The sequence below is a fragment of the Coturnix japonica genome, chromosome 4, assembly GCF_001577835.2.
Source record: "Coturnix japonica isolate 7356 chromosome 4, Coturnix japonica 2.1, whole genome shotgun sequence".
NCBI lineage: Eukaryota > Metazoa > Chordata > Aves > Galliformes > Phasianidae > Coturnix > Coturnix japonica.
Window position 1 is genome coordinate 44,972,576 of NC_029519.1, and position 20,291 is coordinate 44,992,866.

General features: G+C 40.3%; 1 protein-coding gene and 1 long non-coding RNA gene across 2 annotated transcripts in view; one reads left to right on the top strand and one right to left on the bottom strand.

Moving 5' to 3' along the window:
- Nucleotides 1–3,768: 3,768 nt before the first annotated feature.
- LOC116653369 overlaps nt 3,769–20,291 on the bottom strand; it is a 40,222-nt gene continuing 23,699 nt past the window's right edge. The window contains exons 2-3 of the long non-coding RNA XR_004307038.1: nt 6,072–6,147; nt 3,769–3,887 (exon numbers count right to left, since the gene is read on the bottom strand). This is a non-coding gene — a long non-coding RNA (uncharacterized LOC116653369). The remainder of the gene's footprint in view (nt 3,888–6,071; nt 6,148–20,291) is intronic.
- NPFFR2 (neuropeptide FF receptor 2) lies at nt 4,348–19,119 on the top strand. Its single transcript, XM_015861470.2, has 4 exons — nt 4,348–4,594; nt 14,983–15,322; nt 16,053–16,152; nt 16,696–19,119. The coding sequence occupies exons 2-4, from the start codon at nt 14,995–14,997 to the stop codon at nt 17,510–17,512; spliced, it is 1,245 nt and encodes a 414-aa protein (XP_015716956.2). The 5' UTR covers nt 4,348–4,594; nt 14,983–14,994; the 3' UTR covers nt 17,513–19,119.

Genomic DNA, 20,291 nt, shown 5'->3' on the forward strand with positions numbered 1-20,291 from the left:
AACTTGCAGCTTTCCTGAGTACCTCCAGACCTTTCTACGTGTAACCTCCCCTGTATAACCTGCTCAATATCTCAGCAGGTTTCTTCCCAGAAGTTCTCTTCCAATAACAAGGAAGGCATAAAAATAAAGCACATACATCGCAAACAACAGCCACATCTCTCTGTCCTGTGAGGGGCACCAATCAAGCTATTGTTTACAGTTGAAAAAAACTGTTTTTCTGTTGGCATGTTATGTTTTGACATTCACTTAGAAGCATCCAGGACTTACCCACACATCTCATGTAGTCTGCAGCCAAAATCCAGTTGTCGTCTATCCAGTGTAATGTCACAGCAAGGCAATGAAGTAAGATGCTGAAAGTATCAAGTTTCTGGGACCATGCTCTTCTACTTAGAAATAAACACACCTTATATCTTGAACACACTTCTGAGCTTCCCTCAACTTCTGAACTCATTTCTCTATGTAACATATCTTTCGTTTCTAACTCCCCTATAACAGTCCTTACTCCCCCAACACCAACAAAGGCATCCTAGTCTTATTTTCCTCAAGCCCTGAGCAACCCATCTGACTGAAAACAAATCACCAGTTACAAATATCACCACCAGCTGCAGAACGTTACTTTAGCTAAAAAAGAGTTTCCTTTTAAATTCTCATCTAATAGAAAATGGAGAAAAAAGGATAAATATCCAGAGAGGAAGGAGAGCCTGAAGTTTATGGTTATTTGAGCTTTTGAAATACCAAGTAATCCTTTTTTAATATTCACTCTTCCTTGCCTGCCCTGGTCAGAGGGTATCCACTGACACCCAGTAAATATCCTCATGCTAGGACAGTCTCTTAAGTGTCTGGCTTCACCATGAGTTCAGAATTCACAAGGGAGCATCTCTTTTTTTTCCAGGTGAAAATGCCATCTTAAGAATACTTTCTGACTTCTGCTTCTATGGGAAACCACAGAAAAGATTTCTAATTTCCTAAATTTGCACTTTGCCAGCTTATACCCAACACATACTTTTCCAATACCTTCTCGTCACTAAATATTTTGGGTGTATTTCCTAGCACTTATTTGAGGTACCAGAACAGAGGAAAATAAGATCTTGTCTCAGCACGTGCCAAACAGGCTACACAACAGGGAACTCTTTGTAGTTTCTCTCCTTCAAAGAATGCCCGCATTCAGTCTTTCAGCACTACCTCTATTAATTTGTTTTATTTTAAGTCAACCTTTCTGGATGGGCTTTAACTAACAAAGGCTGTTCCAGGTGAAGTCTTCTAAATAACCCAGGAAACTTTCAAAGCCATCACCTCCATCAGAAACACTCCATGTTGTGCTGATCCTGCTGAGTTATTAAAATCACTCATACATTCCTTGGGTTAATAATTTCAGTTTCCTTAATCCCTGACATTTCTTACTGATGAACTCCCAGACTTAAGTGAGAAATCATTGTTGTAACTTAAATCATGACTTTACACTTAATATGAAGTTCGTATCCATTTTTGCTATTTCATCTGTCAGCGACATCCTGGGCTCTCAGACATTCCTCACACAGCACATAATGATTATAAACGTGCCTGAGACACTACGCTGGAGAGGACAGGTAACTCCCTCTAATGTGTCTAGTGGCAGACAGAAAAAAGTCCAGCTGCAGCCCATATACCCATTGACCTTTACTTGAAAAAAGAAGGAAGGAACGAAAGAGAAGTACTTACCCTGGGCAGGATACATTTTGGGAATACTTGCTCTAGTATATAGAGAAGAGAGGATAATTATCTTCACCGGATACCATGTGAATCTACAGCCACATGCCATGCAACAGCAACATCACAATCTTCTTTAGGAGCTACAAGAACAAAGCCATGCCTGTAACTGCAGATCTGGGCATACTTTGTGTCCTGCATGGCAACTACTCCTCTTACAACTAAATGACTTTCTAGTCAAAAGAAGAGACTAGACCACAAGGTAGCCCCAAGCACATCAGCTCTTTATGAGCCACTCGGAAGAAGTGTAAGCAAATATTCACACCATCACAAGCGAGCAACTCACCCATGTCACAAATCTGACAGCAGCATTATCTGAGTGTATGCACACACACAGAAAAACAGTTTACAGCTGATCAGGGACACTTCTATTTCTTCCTGGCAGAACAAACTTCTTTTGAATGAGGTGTTTCAAATTTTAGGGGAATTACTTATTTCATCAGGCCAGATGGGACTCAACAGTTACAAGCCTTATGACGTATTCTGAGGTGTATAATGAAAGATGAACACTTGAGCGTGAGACCAATGCTCCTATTTCCACACAGACTCCATGGAGACCTTCTCATGTCTACAGAAGCCAACTGCGTCACTGGCTGCAAATCAGGACAGCCTAGAGCCTGCACTTAACAGGCTTGGGGAGGATCTGAGATCTTCAGAAAGATGAAAAAGTATCTTCCTTGCCTATTTGACCCCACATTTATTACTTTAATTTGTCCCTTCTAATTTTAACTGTTGAATGCTTTGAGGGAAAGTTAGGCAAATCAGTGTTAAATTGGATTAGTGTAAAAATCTCTTGCCTCACTCCTAAAGTTATAAGCTAAAAAATTCAGAGCACAGGCTCAGTGGGGAGTAGTTGCACCTTGAAGCCTTTGGGGTGGAGGTGTGCTTTGGTATTATAATGAACGTTTAATGAGTGTATAATAAGCTAAGTTCACCCAGAGGATGGCATTTTGTCAAGAGATAGCAAACTGTTGGGTAGCAAGTATACAGTTTATCACTACCATAGTACCCTCAGGCTCCCATCCCAGTGATGTTATCCTAGAACCTGGCCAGTCTCCACTCTTCTCCATCCTCCATGACATCTCCTCTTAGCATCAGCAAATCAAGTTCTCCTTATGTTATCAGCACCTAAGGTTGCCTAGGGAACTGCCACGGACTGGATTCCTTGCATACAAACCGCACTCTCCTATTGAACCCCTGTAAATAGTGCTGTACCTTAATTCTTAATTTCCAGTGAACAATACTGTACCTTCATTTCCAGGTCATTTATAGCGATTATCTCACAAAAGTACAGCTTGACTCATCCTAAATTGGGATGTTGTTTCTGTCTCATCTCTCAGTCTGAAATATGCTGCCAACTTGTGTCACTTGTGCCCTGCAGAATACCAGCAATGAGGATCACAGTAGAGATATGAGAGCTGCTGGGTTTCAGTTGCTCCACAGCCTCCCCTTTTGCCCTCAGTATTGTATTAAAGCTATAGCAAAGGAGCTGGTTTCTTACTTCAGTGTAGAGTATGCAATGAGTGCTCTTGTTTGTTGCTGTATTTGTTTCTTGTTTCAATCTGGCCAATGTTGTTGGACTGACTTCAGTCCTTGGACTGTGCCCATGAGTGATAGAGGTTTTCTAGCTGTCTTTAGCCTTAAGCTTTGCTTTCCTGTATACATCTATATGTGTATATATCCCCTCTCTCTTCTTCCCCTACAAACCAGATTTAGTGTATTTTATCTCCATCTGATTTAGCTGAAGTACATCACTGAATACTTCTTTCCTTATGACAGTTAATATATAAGGCTGAAACATGTCCTTTTCAAGGTACATCTGATCATTCTTATCATCTCATTCTTGGAAATTCTCTATTTTTGGACAATGAGCTTGTGGCAGTACTCCTCATTTTCTTGATTTCTTGCAACATTTCTATTACATGTTTCAGCCTAGCCTGCAATACAGGTGTCTTTTGTTACCTGCCCCCATGGAGTGACACTCCAGTAATTCTCTGAAAGTTAGAACCAGAGCAGGGGCTCTCACCTCAGGGTAGACACCTGGATCTAGTTGTCTGCCTCTGTATGCAAAAGAGAAGGTTGGACTGGAGTACTTCTTGGTCTTCCCAACCTCCTTTTGACTCGTGAGAAACTCGGAAGCTCTGCATTTAGGGGGTGGGAGGATGCAAAAAGAGACAAGACAAACACTATAATCCTTAATCTAAGTGTCAAGTAGTCTGATAAGGACTGTACAGACTATTTTTTCCCCTAGGTTCCTGATTCAGATTTAAAAGCTCACCATGCCTTATCTCTGGAGAGGTTTGATCTAATTGCTGGAGCACAGCATGTAGAACAAGAGCCTGAGCATTGCATGCTGTGCTGAGGAGCACTCAGCACACTGGAGATGTATCTGGACTGCTGCCCTCTCTCAGCTGTAATGACCAGGAGTGCGTGGGTGAGAGTCTGTTAGAGGGCTGATACCTGGGGAGGTAGCTGTATCTGTGTTAACTCCAACTCTGCTAACAAGCCTCCCAAGACAAAGGGATGGCTTTAAAAAAAAAAAAAAGAAAAAAAAGAAAGAAAAAAAAGAGGAGGGTCTATAAAGAAATACCGGCAAGAAACACAGCTGTGATGTTCATTCCCTTCTATCCCAGGGTAGGGAGGGCTGTAGGTGACAGCCCACTAGCCCAGGGTTCAGCATCATGTCTTTGGTCTGCTCCCTCCAGTCCCTCCTTCTCTCTCTCCCTCCCTCCCTCCTCCCTGCATCTGTCAGGCACTGGTGAGGTCCATTCCCTCTCTGCTACACTCAGGACTGCAGCCTTCCTCCTCTCTGCACTGAACCAGTGGTTGCTGCGGAGCACTCTTAACTGTAAGTGGGGATAACCTATGCAAGCAGCAGGGTTTTTAGTTGGGCTGGGCTACTCCCCACTCTGCTATAGCTGGGAGCTGAGGTGAAACTGCAAGTGTTTTGTTGGCAACAGGTCTTTGTGTCTGTGCATGTATGTGTGAGGGGAATGCTAATCCTGCTGCTCTGAGGTGGGTACATAACACTGCCTGCATGGGGCTCCTGGTGGTGTCAAGTATCTAGTAAGCAACTCTCTATATGCTGCTTAAGTTAGTCCAAGGGAGTATACTGCAGCCCTACTGACTAGTTTGTACTGGTCACTTTTGGGATACTGGGCAATAAGGCATGACAGTACACCTGGTATAAATGGCTTTGTAGTTCAAAAGTGATGAGAGTGACATCACCGTCAGCAGGAATCGCTGGGCAGGGGGAGCATCTGCACAGCTGCTGCTGGAAGTGCCCTTCTCAATGTGACAACTCTTTAATCTTTACACAAAGCTTTAGGTTCTTACAGAGAAAAGACTGTTCCCACAAAGACCACAATTGGACTCCTTTGTGTACCTTGATCTATTTATTTTTTATTCCCCCAGCTGACTATAAGTAGCTGTCAATTTTAAAGGGCTGTTTCACCGGGCAGTTGTCAAATGCCTCTAGCTAACAGTTGCTCTGAGTCTAGGGGTCTGAGTCTATCAGTATAAGTCAAATTAGAGGTCCGTATTTCTGGGTGTGAACAAAGTTACTGCATGCCTGGTATAATGTTTTAAAACAAGTCTTCTGGATGTTCCACCTGCAACAGTTCATGCTGTACTGCTGTTAATGCTGGCAGCATACTTGAACTGACAGAATATCAAGTGTGCATAGGTGTACAGAAAATGGTCTTTAGGGGGGAAAAATATTATTAACTCCCCCTTTTCAAGGGCATAGTTACTTGATGGTTTGGCTCCTACACTTCCCAAAACTGAGGATTTCATTAAAAATGAAAGCCATTATGTGACTCTAGCCAACAGAGTTAGAAAGTGCTTCTTTTGGTGTTACCTTCCAGTGGATAAACCCAGCCTGCTGCAACAATATTATGATATATATATATAGCACAGGTTATGGTAGTTAAAGTATATCATCAGCCTATCAGACAAAGACAGTTTAATGGTCCATCAAATCTAATACTACTCAGCATGAGTTGCTTTGAATACAGAAATGAGTGTAATCAGAAGCAATATTTCATACTTCACTTTCAGCTATCACACGTTGAACAGAATTGCTTTAAGTGGTGGAGAGGACTTTGTCCAGTTTCAAGTAAATTCTGACAGTCCTTAGAGTACAGTTACAAAACAAACACTTTCAGAGCTCAAAGGCACCTGCATGATTAACTTGGCTAAGATATGCATGTTGGTGGTTTCTGACAGCTATCTTTATTGAAGCGTAAGTTGTTGTAACTTGCTGAAACAACCCTAATCAGTGATAAGACTTAGGAAAGCAGTGATGACAAAGCAGGACACCTTACCTCGCCACTAAAACTGCTGGGTGTGTTCTCCTCGCTAGTGCTGCATGCCAGTCTCATCTCTAAGGACACAATGCACCTGCAGAACAACACAAAAGACACGAGTATGTGAGGAATAGCTTATGTTATGACAAAAATAATGAAACCCAATAGTCTGAGTCTCTGAGATTGCTGAGGGGCAGTGAAGATATGAATACATAAAATCTCTATCTCTGATAATAATAAGGCCTAAGTAGTTACCCCTGATGTAAAATGCAAGATAGATGAATCTTTTGTAAGTCACACACTGAACATGTAGCTGGCTGAGATTGAACTAGCATATAACAATAGAGGATGGGGAGAGGATAGAGTCTTGAGCTACTAAATGTAAGGAATGTTTTGCATGGGACAGCAATTCACCCTAAAAGCAGCATTTGCTCAAGCCTCAACTGAAAACACACAGGGTTAGCAGCTGTTGCTCTGTGACTTGCTTCTACTTGTGGCTTGAGTGGGCTTAGGTGACAAGGGGGAAATAATGCAAGGTAGGTCACACTAACACCTATATTTCTGTGAAATGACAGTAAGTACCAGACAGTGTCTGTCTCATAACTGCCAGAAACGGATGCCTATTAGGTAGCTCCCACTGTTTTTCCTATATTCTTTCCACCTCAATTTGTAAACAAATTGTGTTCTGTTGTATGGAGATGAATTAGACTGTCTGCATGATTATTGCAATTAGATGGGTCTTTCAGCTACAGAGAAAGGAATACATTCCAGATCTCCTGTTGTCCAAACTAAAGTTCATTTAATATTATCCTTCAAACACTAGTATCTTGATGACTGGACTCAAGACAGTACTTCAGAAAGCTGTCACAAACATCCTTGACATTTCTCCCCCCCTCTTCCCGCTTCCTTTATTTGCACAAAATTAAGGCTTTTGACTTGATGCTGTCATTTTGTTTTTTAAACACACCATTAGAAACAAGCAAAAGGAACTTCTTAGTCCTCAAATGAAACATAGGCTTTCTCCTTTCCTATTGGAACATGTCAGAAGAAAAATGCATCAGGAAAAGGCAGCACAGGACATTACCAGCTGAGTAATCTGTAGAACACTGTCCTCGATTTTCCTACACAAGGTAGTTAAAATCTGTACTACTTAAGGGCTTCCATCTGAGTGCTATATTATCATACAAACTAACGAAACTTTGCTGCAAAATAAACTTTCCTCCAGTATATAGCCTAATAAGCTATACTGGCAAATAGAGCAAGCTGTATATTTTGTAACAGGGAAGAATGCTCCATGCTGGCACATTAAGCCCCACATTACCAGATATAACATGAACAGACACTTCGCATTTCCATAATCAATACCCTTGTCTTTCAATTGCAACACCAGCTTTCTGACATGTGCAAGGAAACTAAGAGCTGGTTGGGCTTAAGAGGTAGGCAGGAGGATCGAGAGCAGATTGAAGCTCTCTCCTAATCAAGAACTTTTCAATTAGCTTTCAATCAGTAACAGTTTATCCCACTACATGTGCTAAGATTAATGTTTAACTCCACCTAGAGAGATGGCTACTGTAATCTCTGCTCCCACTTTATTTCCAGTTACTACTTTGCTGGCATGCCTTGTCATCCTTAAATTCATACGCTGGTACCTCTGACAGAAGCTTCTGTAGTTCCTTTTAGGTATGATTGTACCTTAGCCACAAAACAACATAAATTGGAACGATTTCTTAGTAATACTGCCAAAACAAAAATAATGCTTCATCTCTTATCTGTGCTTGACCCAAGGCACACTCACTCATTCTTTGCAAATCACTCTGCTATAGGACCTGAACTACTTGCACTATTCCAGCTGTCTAGGCTCAGACTGCATTTACTGGGGTCCCTGGTCAATTTTCCATCATGGCTGTAAAGCCACTACTTGAAGATTTTATCTCAGGAGGACTTAATTCAAATAGTTTAATTCTATTTAAAGCTTCTCTATCAGTGCATTTGAGGAACTCATTTTCCCCTTTTCTGAGTTTAATTAAAAGCTCAAGAACAGACAAATACAAGCAAGGTACAAGGGAATACCAGAGGGCACCAAGCATTTGATGCTTGGTGTGTGGCTCACGGGAACAGCAGATTTTTCTGATCAGCCAACTTGAACTAAGGAAAAGAGAGCAATCTGAAAGGCCTGACAGGCTGCTTTCAAAACACTTCTAAGCTTGCTGCATTTGGTGATCATGCATGCACTAGTGATCAGGAAGAACACTATTAGTAATTTTCTGCAACACTTTCTGGTAATAGCCCTGAAGATTCACAGAGTTTGATAACAATCTCATTACTTCTCTATTGAACACAAGACTAACACTGTATGCAATGAGCATACTTTGCTTTCTGTCACAGCTTGTATATCATTCATCCCATAGCAAGCTCAACACTCCTCCTGACAGTGTTAGATTAGTAACAGCAGAACAATTGATTGGTGGAGAACCTCTCTAAAAGGGTAACCTCCCAAAGTGACAGATGTCTCAAAAAGTGTACCAAGCACCAGGTCAAGTGAGTACCTCATTTTGCCTCAATAAAAAATGGATAGCTTTCAATTAGCCGTTGTGCATCTTCTAAATAGATTCTCTCCTATAGGTGCTGGGTTTCCTGACTCAGTTGCTACTAATTTACAGAATGGGCAAAAGGCTCTCTTGCCATAAGCAAGCTAAATTCTGTACCAAACGGGTTCTATAACTTCCCTGCAGTTTACTTAATGAGTGCTTAACCAATAATTTCTCTCCTCCTGTGCTGCTGACATTAGTGGTAGTAACATCCTGGTTTCTCATTCTGCTACTGACAGGCAGGAATAAGAATAAAAAGACTCCTTTGATTTCAGCTGCAAAAATGCCACAAGGAAATTCAAAACTCTGAGGCTTGGGATGCAAGTGATCTTGGGGGAGTTGTTGAGAAAAAATGACAAAAGCCATTTGCAAGTATAAGGGAGCTAATGCATATCCTATGACTTGCTAGGTTTCTTAGTAAAATGGATGGCCACCTGTGGTGGAATATTACTTTAATCTTATTTCAGTGAACAACTGGCTGAGGTTTTACTTAAAACAAAGTAGCCTGTGACACATCAGAGAAACTATACTCAGAAGGTTAAACGTTAAGTGTTAATCTCATTATTATAACAGGTTTTATTGTTGAAACAATAGTTAAAAATCACCTAAATATAACATGTACACAGAAAATATTTTTTTTCTAATTGGCTTTGCTGCAGAAGAATCTTCATTTACTGTGTAACCAAGTACCCTCTTAGCTAACTGTTAAAACCCTACCACTACCTGCTTATTCAGTCCTCTTTTGTTGTCTCCTCTCTGGCATATCACACATCTTCACTATGGATAGAAAAGCAGATTTCCACCCTGTGCTCAATCTACAGCCAAGCAAGAAGCTTCAAATGTAGAAACATTCTCAACAAATCGACACAAGTCACAAATACGTCTAAAGACATGTGTGCTAACACACTGCACCTTAAGGTCAAATCATAGCAAATGGCAGAAAATAGCTTTAGCAAAGCTTTGCTACAATAAATTTTCAGCATTAAGGTTCTCCACTCTGTGTGGGAATAAAAGCTATTTGATTTAAGCTGTGATATTATTTGAACGTCAAAAATACAAAGCAGAGTGAAAATTTTATACATTCTAAAAAAAAAGAAACATGCTGTGAAAGCTTCATCTCATGGCAGCTTATGAATAATATTTGTATTTTGGCTTTTTGGCAAAGGGTGTCTTATTTCTTCCTGAAGAGGATGAGTAATCCACAATTAAGTCTTGTTTCATCTCTTACAGCATTCCTACTGATAGCACTGCTCTTTACAAATAAGACAGGAAAAGTGGAAGGTCCTTAAAAACAAGAGAAAACCCACAAAACTAAAGAAGCCTTTAACAAAATACTGCATTTCACTACTCTGCTCAGATTTTTCAGATGACTATTAGGGAAAGACAAATGTCCAAAGCAAAAAGCCCATTCATTAGTTTTGCACGGTATGTCTCTGTGCTATTATCCATTTATTAATGTACAATTGGCTTCTCAGTGTATAGATCGAGTTCATGGAAGTATACAACGAGAATAAAATATTTTCAATTTTAACTTGATATGCTTAAGTCTCTATTACAGCTTCCTCTTAACTGAAAGCCTGTCCTTTACCTGTTACACACTCAGTATTTTCTGTGAGACAGGACACTCCCAGGTGGTTCATGAAGTACTCCATAAAATAATGATGTATTAAAAGATAAATCAAGCATTCAATTCCAGAGTATTCTATTCATATTCCTAAATATCCTTGGAGTTTGTACTTTGTAATTCAAGTTTTCTACAGGCCAAGCATTTCCGCTCATACAGGAAGATCAGATTAAGTGCAAAACTAAGTTAAAACACACCTAACAAATGCTTCCAAGATTTTAACAGTATTCTGTAATCAAATCTTTTTTTTTTTTTTGACAGAAACACTGTTTTTGCTTACGGTGTTTAACACAACAAGTCTCAGTGCTCTGTTTTATCAGAAATGGCTTCTCCTCTTCTGCCTACTGCACACTTCTGGAGCCCATTTAGCTGTTGGTGAAATCTTCTTTCCACTGAAAGTAAAAATGAGTCCTTTTTACAGTACACTGCAGACACAACCTTTTTGGCCAACATTTTGAAATGTGCAATAGTAAAATAAAGTATTTCTGAAGCTTAGAATATAATGGAAGCACACGTTGCAATATACTTTAAAACATATTTCTTTTAATGAAATGATCCTGTAACTTCTACTGTTTCTCTGTAAGCTGTTCTTTTGAGCTTCTGATCTTTTCTTCAGCTTTCCTTTAGACTTCTTTGATCTGATCCAAATCTGCATGCAACATTCCAGATGAGCTGTAAGTAATTAACACTGAAATTATCTTGTGCATTTTGTCAGCCATTGCCCTACTTATGTACTTGTTCTGCTGAGCTGCTCTTCACTTTCAGCTGGAAACTTGGTATAAATTTCAGATCCTCATCCACAGTACTGCCACAGAAACATCCCCCACCCCCTTGCTTCTCCAAACATTGCTATCCAGCTGCTCTTGCTGAATAGCTTTTTTTATTTTAGGCTGCTTTCCACAGAAAATGTTAACTTGCAGACAAAGTGCCTGGTAGGTAATTGGTACTTGTTCCCTGGTACTACTTCCATAAGTGTCTTCCTCTTACTACATAAGCACAGCAGTTTGGGGTTTTGTCTGTTTTTCCATCCCTCAGTGGCTGTATTTTGCTAGCACAATTTTCTAACTTCCATGCAGAACAGAGGTGCTACCATTTTCCATAGTCTCCAGGAAGTTTCTGCAGTTAACCCATTACTGAGTGTATAGCTAAAGACAAGATGACTCTTTTCAGCACTTACTGCAGTACATTTCCTTTTTCCCCAGCAACACTTCTGTTCTTCATGTCTCTGACAGTTTGTTGTCTTCGTTTCTGTTTCTAAGCCCTTGGAGGATTCCACAGTGAGATTTAACACACACAGTATGGATAAAAATTGCAGTGCACAGGGATGAAGTAGTTCTGTCTGGCTCCTGTGAATGCCAGAATTCTTCCATTTGGCCAACATAAAAGTAACTGCACTCGCTTCATAATTACCTTGATCTGTTACTGTTATGGAGGTAAATTAATCTTCCATATCCAATGGCACAAGATTACCCTGCTTGCACTGTAAGACTTAATGCTGCTTATTTGTGTAGGGATACTGTCACAGATATTTCACTAGTGCATCAATCTATTTAGAAACAACACGCAGGCAGTTGTGCCTGCAGCATGGGCAGCCATGCCCTCAAATTACTAAGTGGAAGCAAATTACTCTCATTTATCATCCAGTAATATTTATGCATTATATTACTTCCCTCTTTCTTAGATGAGTTATGTTTTAATCCTCTGTGTCTCCCTATTAGTTATCAGTCTGTTGTACTAATCAAAACACAAGGGACTACACTTTGTTTCTTCTTCCAGCCAATCCTGCCCCCCTTAACCTCAAAACAGTAAAAACTTGTACTTTGCCATTTCTTGTAAGCAACAGTATGTAGCAAGTTCACCATATCTGGTACAAAATGACATGTGTGCAAGTGTGATCAGATGCTGTAAGCCAGAGACAGCTCCCATTTGTAATTTCTTGCTCATCAGTTACAAATGGAAACTATTTCAAAGTTCTTTACAGAGAAGATTGAAAGTGGTAGCTTAACAATAATCCATCAGAAAAAGAGGCCTCTATTTGGTTTCAGCACTAACTATCAGAAAGAGATGGATGAACACAAGAACACTCCTATTTCTAACTTAATTAACCTCATGGATTGGCAGCATTATAAATGACTTAGAGCTACATTCCTCACCTAGAATAACTATGTCAAGTGGGAAGGTCATGACACTGCCCTTTCTTTGTGGGGAAGCTCTCGCTTCTGGCTTCTCGCTCTTAACTACCCCAAGAAGCTGGCCAGGGGGAAAAGGAGGCAAGTGAGTAATAATTTCTTGACAGAGGCCAAAAGGGAGCGGAAGAGATGCTAAGCATTAGATGAGGTTTAAGTGATAAAGAATTTCCTGGGATTTACAAAACATGGCTCCAAAGCTGTGATTAAAGGAATGGCATAAGCTACTACTGACAAATGTCTTTTTTTGACTACTGTTCTCACTGTTCATCGTGTTTGCACACAGTGACTGTATAGTTCAGTGAATAATAAAGCTGCTACTAAAACACCTTCTGCAACAACTGAATCTGATCTCCACATAATTAAAACATTTGGAACACAAAACATCTGAATGAAAACAATTCAATAATTGAGAAAATATTCTAAATAAAACAAAGTAAACCAATACAGTTTTTCAGCATAAAGGCAAACAGAGAATGCATACCCATTACAGGCAGTCAGTACATTGCTTTGTTAAAATACATAAAGAAAATGCAGAAATACAAACACACCGCAAGCACTGTATAGCTGCTGACATCCAACATAACAGAAAATACAAGACATCTATATCATTTTCACTACTATTCTTGCTCCAAACCCAGGGCATACCAGAACATATTTTTACTGCACTACTTGGAAGTAAAACACTTGCAAAGCTTTTGACATTACTGAATTTCATTAACAAGCAAAACATAAAAAACTGCAGTGCTTTCCTGAGAACTAAATGTGAGTAAATAGATCAGGGAAAAATAGGCAGAGACAGAAGCTTGCTAATTAGTGAGCCTTTTAGGTAAAGCAGCAAGAAGACTGAGGAAAAACACCTGTTCTTTTGGCACTCAGTTTCCTCATACTCCTTTTTTTCAGTAGAGGGGCACCCTATGCAGGGTGACAGCAGAATATCACACCTTCCACCATTATTTCACAGATAGGAAATACCTTCATCAGGAATCTGAAGAGGTAGCTGAAACTGCAGTTACACACACAAAAAAAGTCAGTTCCCCTTCATAAGTAAAGAAACTGAGCCAGCGCTTTCCTTCCGTCATTCACAACCTCAATCCATTTTACTTTATTGCCACCCAAAAGCCATCAGCAGACAGATACAATCATTTTTCCTATTCCTTTCACTTAAGTTTCAAAGTCTATCTTGCAGATAAAATAAATATGGAATAACGTATTTGAATGCTCCCTGCACCAGTTACCTGGTGTCCACTGTAAACACTAAGATGCCAGTGTAACCTGTTACAGAGGCTGATGGAATTTCTATGCCTTATCTATTGCACATGATAGAAGTGTGCCACAGCAAGCTTCCATCTGTAGCCATATATATCTATTAGTTTTACAGGGCAAGAAAACAGCTTGTAGCCTACAAAGTTAAGCCCAGTAAGTTAAGTATGAAAGTTAATTGTTCAAGCATTAAAGATCCTTTTCTCAAACCCTGCAGCAACTGAAAGCATTGCTACTGCAACACAAAAAATGACACAGTTTAAAACGTAGATTCTAGATGAATGTAAATTCTAGAAATGAGATTCTATGATTCTATAAAACAGATTATATCATTATCAAGTATATTTTGACTTAAAAAAGACTGAAAGAAAACCTATCAGTTTCTCCCAGCTATAACAAAATACTGTAATTAAGAAAACATCCATTCCTTTACAGCGTGAATACACATGGGAAAAGTATTTCCCACACTTTATAACAAGAAAATTGCAGCATCGAAGACTACAAACTCCCCGAAATCACACAGGAATTAGTAGAAGAACTAGAAAAATACATCCAGCTATTTTGTACTTCCAGACATTTTAAATATAGAGGTCATCATTCCCTGACTTTTTTCATTTACACAGACTGTACATAGGAAACTAAAATCAGTCATTGCCTGATATCAGTTGTACAAAAATATTTTCATTTCAGGTGAATGCTATTAGATTTAAATACATTCAGGTGAAGATCCATGTCTTCTGAATTCACAATTCTGTGATTCTGTGATTATTTTCACCACTGCTTTTAATGGCTCAACAACACCACTGTGGCCTAAGAGTTAGTTTACTCAAGCTGTTGAGTAAATAGATTTCTCAAGAATTCTGATTTCTACCTCCCCCATGTCCCCACCAAAAAAAGATCAGTTGTTGTATTCTTCACTTAACACATCACAATAGATCTGTTTACATCCTGTCTGGATTTCCTCTTATTTGGGAAGGGAAGAACATTTACAAAGACTGCAGAAGGAAGAAAATCTTCAGCAGTCTTAATGGTCACTCACATACCCATGTTGTAGTATCAAACTAATGATATTTGTTGCTTTTTCACTATGGGGGGGTTGGGGGGAGGAAGGGAGGAGGAGGGCAGAATATGGATGACTAGAATAAGCCATAGAGGGATGAGTACACACAAGCTCATATGTATCTCAGCACAATGCATAACCAAACTAGTCACATTTATTCAAATGAATTTCAGTTGCATTATAATGACCTTTAAAAATATCTTTTAAGGTACATTACAACATGAGTAAAGAAACTGACTCAAATTCTTCATTCGATTGGTCTCATCTGCTAAGTTATAATGAGACATACAAGTACCTCTACTTAGAAGGCAATGTCTCCTATGTGGACTACTACCATCATCAGCCCTCGGTGGCAGCTGTCTTCATCATCTCTTACCTCCTCATCTTCCTGCTCTGTATGGCTGGCAACGGAGTAGTCTGCTACATTGTTCTGAAGAGCAAGCATATGCGAACAGTCACAAATCTTTTCATCTTAAACCTGGCTGTCAGCGATCTACTGGTGGGAATCTTCTGCATGCCCACCACACTCCTGGACAACATCATTGCAGGTACGCTGGTTTGCACTGTGCAGCAAAAAAAGCCTGATGGGCATTCACCTGTATTTCTGAGTATTGGTGTCCCTGGGGAACATGAAAGTTGGTTGCACTTGACAGCGACCCACATATACTACTCTTAATCTCTGTCACTGGATTACAGAATCCAAATTACAGGGAGAAAGATGAGGGCAAATTCAGAACCCTCATCTTGCATGTTGGACAGAAGGGGCTGGTGTTCACTTTGCAGTGCATATGGCAACAGTGCACAAAAGTCACCTAATAAAGCACTGGGTCAATAGTCCTGTTTACACACTGCTGTTTATGAGGGAGTTTTGTATGTATTTCAAGTCAGTGCAAGTCACAGATGAGGAAGACAAGCCTCTAAACTACCTTCTTACTAGGGCTGTCTTTGCTGACTTCTACATCTGGCATCTTAAACAAGGGATTGTCCCAGTACTACTTTATATGCCCAGGAAGACTAAGCGTGTACACTTAGAGCAACATGCAGAGAGCAAGGTCTCACTTCAATGTTATGTAAAACCACAAACGCTGGCTTTGCTGCTTTCTGGAACATCAGAAACTCACCCAGGCAACTGGCAGTGCATTTATTTACATAACCTGTGCCTTCCTGACCCCAACAGTGACCTGCCAGAGCAAAAAGAAAGTATGCATAAGAGGAAACACATATGACGATAGCACTGCCATGAGACTAAAGAAATTTCAATTCCCTGTTTCCTTCCAGGATGGCCATTTGGGAGCATGGTTTGCAAGATGAGTGGGATGGTCCAAGGAATCTCTGTCTCTGCCTCCATCTTCACTCTGGTTGCAATTGCTGTAGACAGGTAAGCTGATGCAGGGATGATAAACTGTCACTTTCATCTCCCTCACCTGACCACATTGAGGCAGATTAATTCACACCACAACATATTAGATGGCTACAGTTCATAAGGCTGCCCCCTTAAAACACAGCCAGCTCAGAAGTGCACCCACAGTAATTGCTCTTCTATCACTATCTCTTAAAAATCACACAGCTGGTCTGTACCTGACTGCCTGGAGTTGATTAGATCCCCAGTTAAGCTAAACAGAAGCAGTGGTGCCTGCCACAGTTAACTGAAGCAGCAGCAGGTCGATACAGACAGATGATAAAGATTTCTTACACTAACCAACTTTCTTTTAGATTATTTTCCTCAGCACAGTTCTTAAATGGAGTGATTACATGCAGCTCCACTGGTGTATGCAAGATGAGACAATTCCATCTGTACCTTTAAAAAGAAGGCACAATTTTAATAGTACACAATTTTATACCCGTGTATGTGTTTATGTTTGCCTCACTAAGTATTTTCTAAATGGCTTCTCCACGTACATTCTGGACGCCTCTGCTGCAGGTTTCGATGCATCGTTTATCCATTTAAGCAGAAGCTGACCACTTCAACTGCTGTCATCATTATAACAGTCATCTGGATTCTGGCCATTGCAATCATGTGTCCTTCAGCAGTCATGTTGCAGGTGGAAGAAGAGAAGCATATAAGAGTCATCCTTGGCTATGGCAATGAAACCCGCCCTGTATATTGGTGCCGGGAGAACTGGCCTAACCCAGGAATGAGAAAGATCTATACAACGGTTCTGTTTGCCAATATCTATCTTGCCCCCTTGTCACTCATTGTTATTATGTATGCTAGGATAGGCATTGCTCTCTTCAATACAGCAGTGCCTACAGTGGGAAAGCACAGCCAGGAGCAGCGACACACTGTGTCCAAGAAGAAACAAAAAGTCATCAAAATGCTCATTATTGTGGCTTTGCTTTTCACCCTGTCCTGGCTTCCACTGTGGACTCTGATGATGCTTTCAGACTACGCCAACCTGTCAGATATCCAGCTGCAGATCATCAACATTTATATCTATCCCTTTGCCCACTGGCTGGCTTTCTTCAACAGCAGCGCCAACCCCATCATCTACGGTTTCTTTAATGAAAACTTTCGCAGAGGCTTTCAGGCAGCCTTTAAACTTCAGCTCTGCTCTAAGGACATCATTCACAGGGAGGTCTACTCACAGCGAGGCCAAAGTAACGCCATTTTGCCAGCTGCCAACTACCAAACACCCCAGGATCAAGCTTGTCAAAATGTCAAAGCAGAGAGAAAGCCAGTTAGGAAAGGAAACTGGATGAATAACCAGCAGGATTTGATGATGGAGGATCTTGAATAGCCTTACAACAACAACAGGATGTTGCTGTAATGTTATAGCATGTTCATAACATGTTATGAACTCTCTAAAAGACTTCTGTCCAACATAATTTCTTTACTGGGTTGTGGAATTCAAGCTCTGTAAGGTATTTCTATTCTTAGAAATAGAAATAATGTCGAGATGTTTCTGTTTAGGAAATGATATGCAACTTACTTATTATTTAAGCATTTGACACAAGGAAGAAGCAAAATTCATCCTTCTCTATCACCAGCTTAATCCAGGGACAAACTCTGAAGTCATTGATGACTCACTGCTCCTGCACTGGTCTAGAGCAAAGTCCTGATTAAAATGAGATTATCTTCCCTACATTGTGAATTAAGAGAAAAACTAAGATTATTTACCCTGATATAACGATACCTGACACTGATAGAGACAACATGCATTTGCTTTTCTAAATTTCTCGCAGTAGCTGGAACAGGGCTGTGTGTACAATAACTATGGTATCAATTCAGCATTTAAGGCTAGTTATTACTAACATCTACAGTCTTCTTCTGATATCAGGCAACAAAAGTCACACAGCTGTCTGTAGTGGCCATCTGGACTACCATGCCAGGTAGAGAAGGGAACCATGAAACTCACCAGGGCCCTCTGTGCACATGCTCCTTCCTAGGGGGTTTGACTGCCAAGACTCAGGGCAGCTCTGAGCTATGATGCTGAAGGTATCCCTTCCCACTGGTTATTCCAGAGAGATTCCCAGACAGCACTATGAGGATGTCACAGCACATACTGGCAACTGCTTTTACAATGATGCTCCAGTGATGGGTCCCTACTGCCTCACAGTCCCTCCCTCCACTGGTTATAGGCCCTGTGGTTTCAGGCACTAAGTCTGATCAGCAGGTCAACATCCTTGAGTGAGCTCAGACCTGACTCATCACCATAAACTTCTCTGACAGTCACAGACCCACAGCTAAACCTGGTTTCACATCCAGCCCTATTCCCTCGCTGGGGCTGCAGGGTGGACCCTGGCTAGTAAGGAGCTTGCTCTGCAACACCACTCATTTTCATAGGGAGAAGCCAGCCCTTGCAGCATTCTAAGGGAATCATCTGGTCTGGATATTTTAGTTTTCTATTGCATTAAGAGCTAAATGTATCTATAGACCAACACACCTGCAAATGAGATTTATATAAAATTCCTCTACCAAAAGCCCGACTAATCCAATAAACTCACATCATGATTAACATACTGCAGATCTGCTCAGCAATGGGCTCTTGGTACTACAATTTTGGGTGTTTCAAGTGAAGCATAAGTTTGTTTCTGGAATGTATCAGTCTGTTACCCTCTTAAATACTGGAAATACAGTCTGAACATCTGAACTTAACTCACCAGTTTGTAGATCTTCATGTACTTGTACTTCTGCCAGGTAATCTTGAACGCCAATCACTTCCTATCAAATGGTCAAAGTAAGCATTGTTCATAATGTTCTCTTCATTCCCTTTTCTGGTTGTTCCCTTCTTGTTAATACTGTGATATCAATTGTACTTGGAGTTCAAAAAAATAAAGTGAATATTTGTGAAATAAAGGATGAAAAAATGGCTTATGGTAACAATTTGGGTGTGGCTCTTTTTGTTCCTTAGATGGTTTCTTTTTTGGTGTCTAGATCATCCAAGATGACTCTACCTTAACAGCAGCAATAGATAACACCTTTAGGACCCATTCAGCACTTATATAGAGCAATTCTGGAAGCATCTCAGAGAGGCTCCCAAGTTTAACAAGGCACACAATTTAGCACAAAGATCAGCCTTCACAGATCTGCTACAAGATCAGAGCATCACCACTTGTCCTGTGAGAGTCTCTGGGAACCAGTTACCAGGTAGGGTCATTCCCTAGTGATTAGGAGGCATCCTTACTCATCAAATTGAAAACTCTATCACAAAGAGCTTTTGGATCCTTAGATATCCCACAGCTCCTGCATCTCTTCCATCCCTCAAAGTGAGTGACATTAGATGCTTTTCTCACTCCACAAAAATAGACAAAATGTTAAATGTCTTTCACAGAGGGGAAAGTTTCAGTCAAAAAAAAAGATCTTAGCTTCTAAAATCTGTGAAAATCTTGCAGTTTTTTGGGTGGCAGAGATAAATAAGAGGCCAAAAACCTAGATAAACCTAAATAAATGCAGATACTACATTAGATTCTTAGATTCTAATGTCCAGCCCGTGTGAGTGAAAGCAGGAACAGGGTGGCAAACCTGGTTTGCCAAGAGAGAAGCAATGTTTTTTAACCTGATAGATTACAGCTCTCCTACTGGCAGTGACTCATTTCTGCTGGGATATTAGCTGCAAAATGAAGACAGAGTGAAGAATGAATAGCAAGAAATAATGCAGAAGATAACACAGGTAACCAAGCACCAAGAGACTGGCATTAAGCATAAAGGAACTGTTTCTGGGATAGATGTTCTTGGAGAGGGAAGACATTCAGCAGTTGTTGATATTTACAAGAGGCAAAACAAACAGCTTGAAAATACAAAAAAGGCACAACGGGTGAAGCTGAAAGCATCAAGAAAACTGAAGTAGTGAAAAATATGTAATAGGGCCTCTCATTGCAGCCTCCCTCATTAATGCACTGAAATAGTGGTTTGGATACAAAAAAAAAAAAAGTGGAAAAGCCAGAAAAGACTTCAAAAAGAATACAGGCAAATGGGGAGATGAGATGAAGGTAGCTAGACAAAAGGTGGATTTTTCAATGCTCTATGCAAGTAAAAGTGTTTTTAAAGAAAACAGATCCTGCCGAAATCTTTTTAGT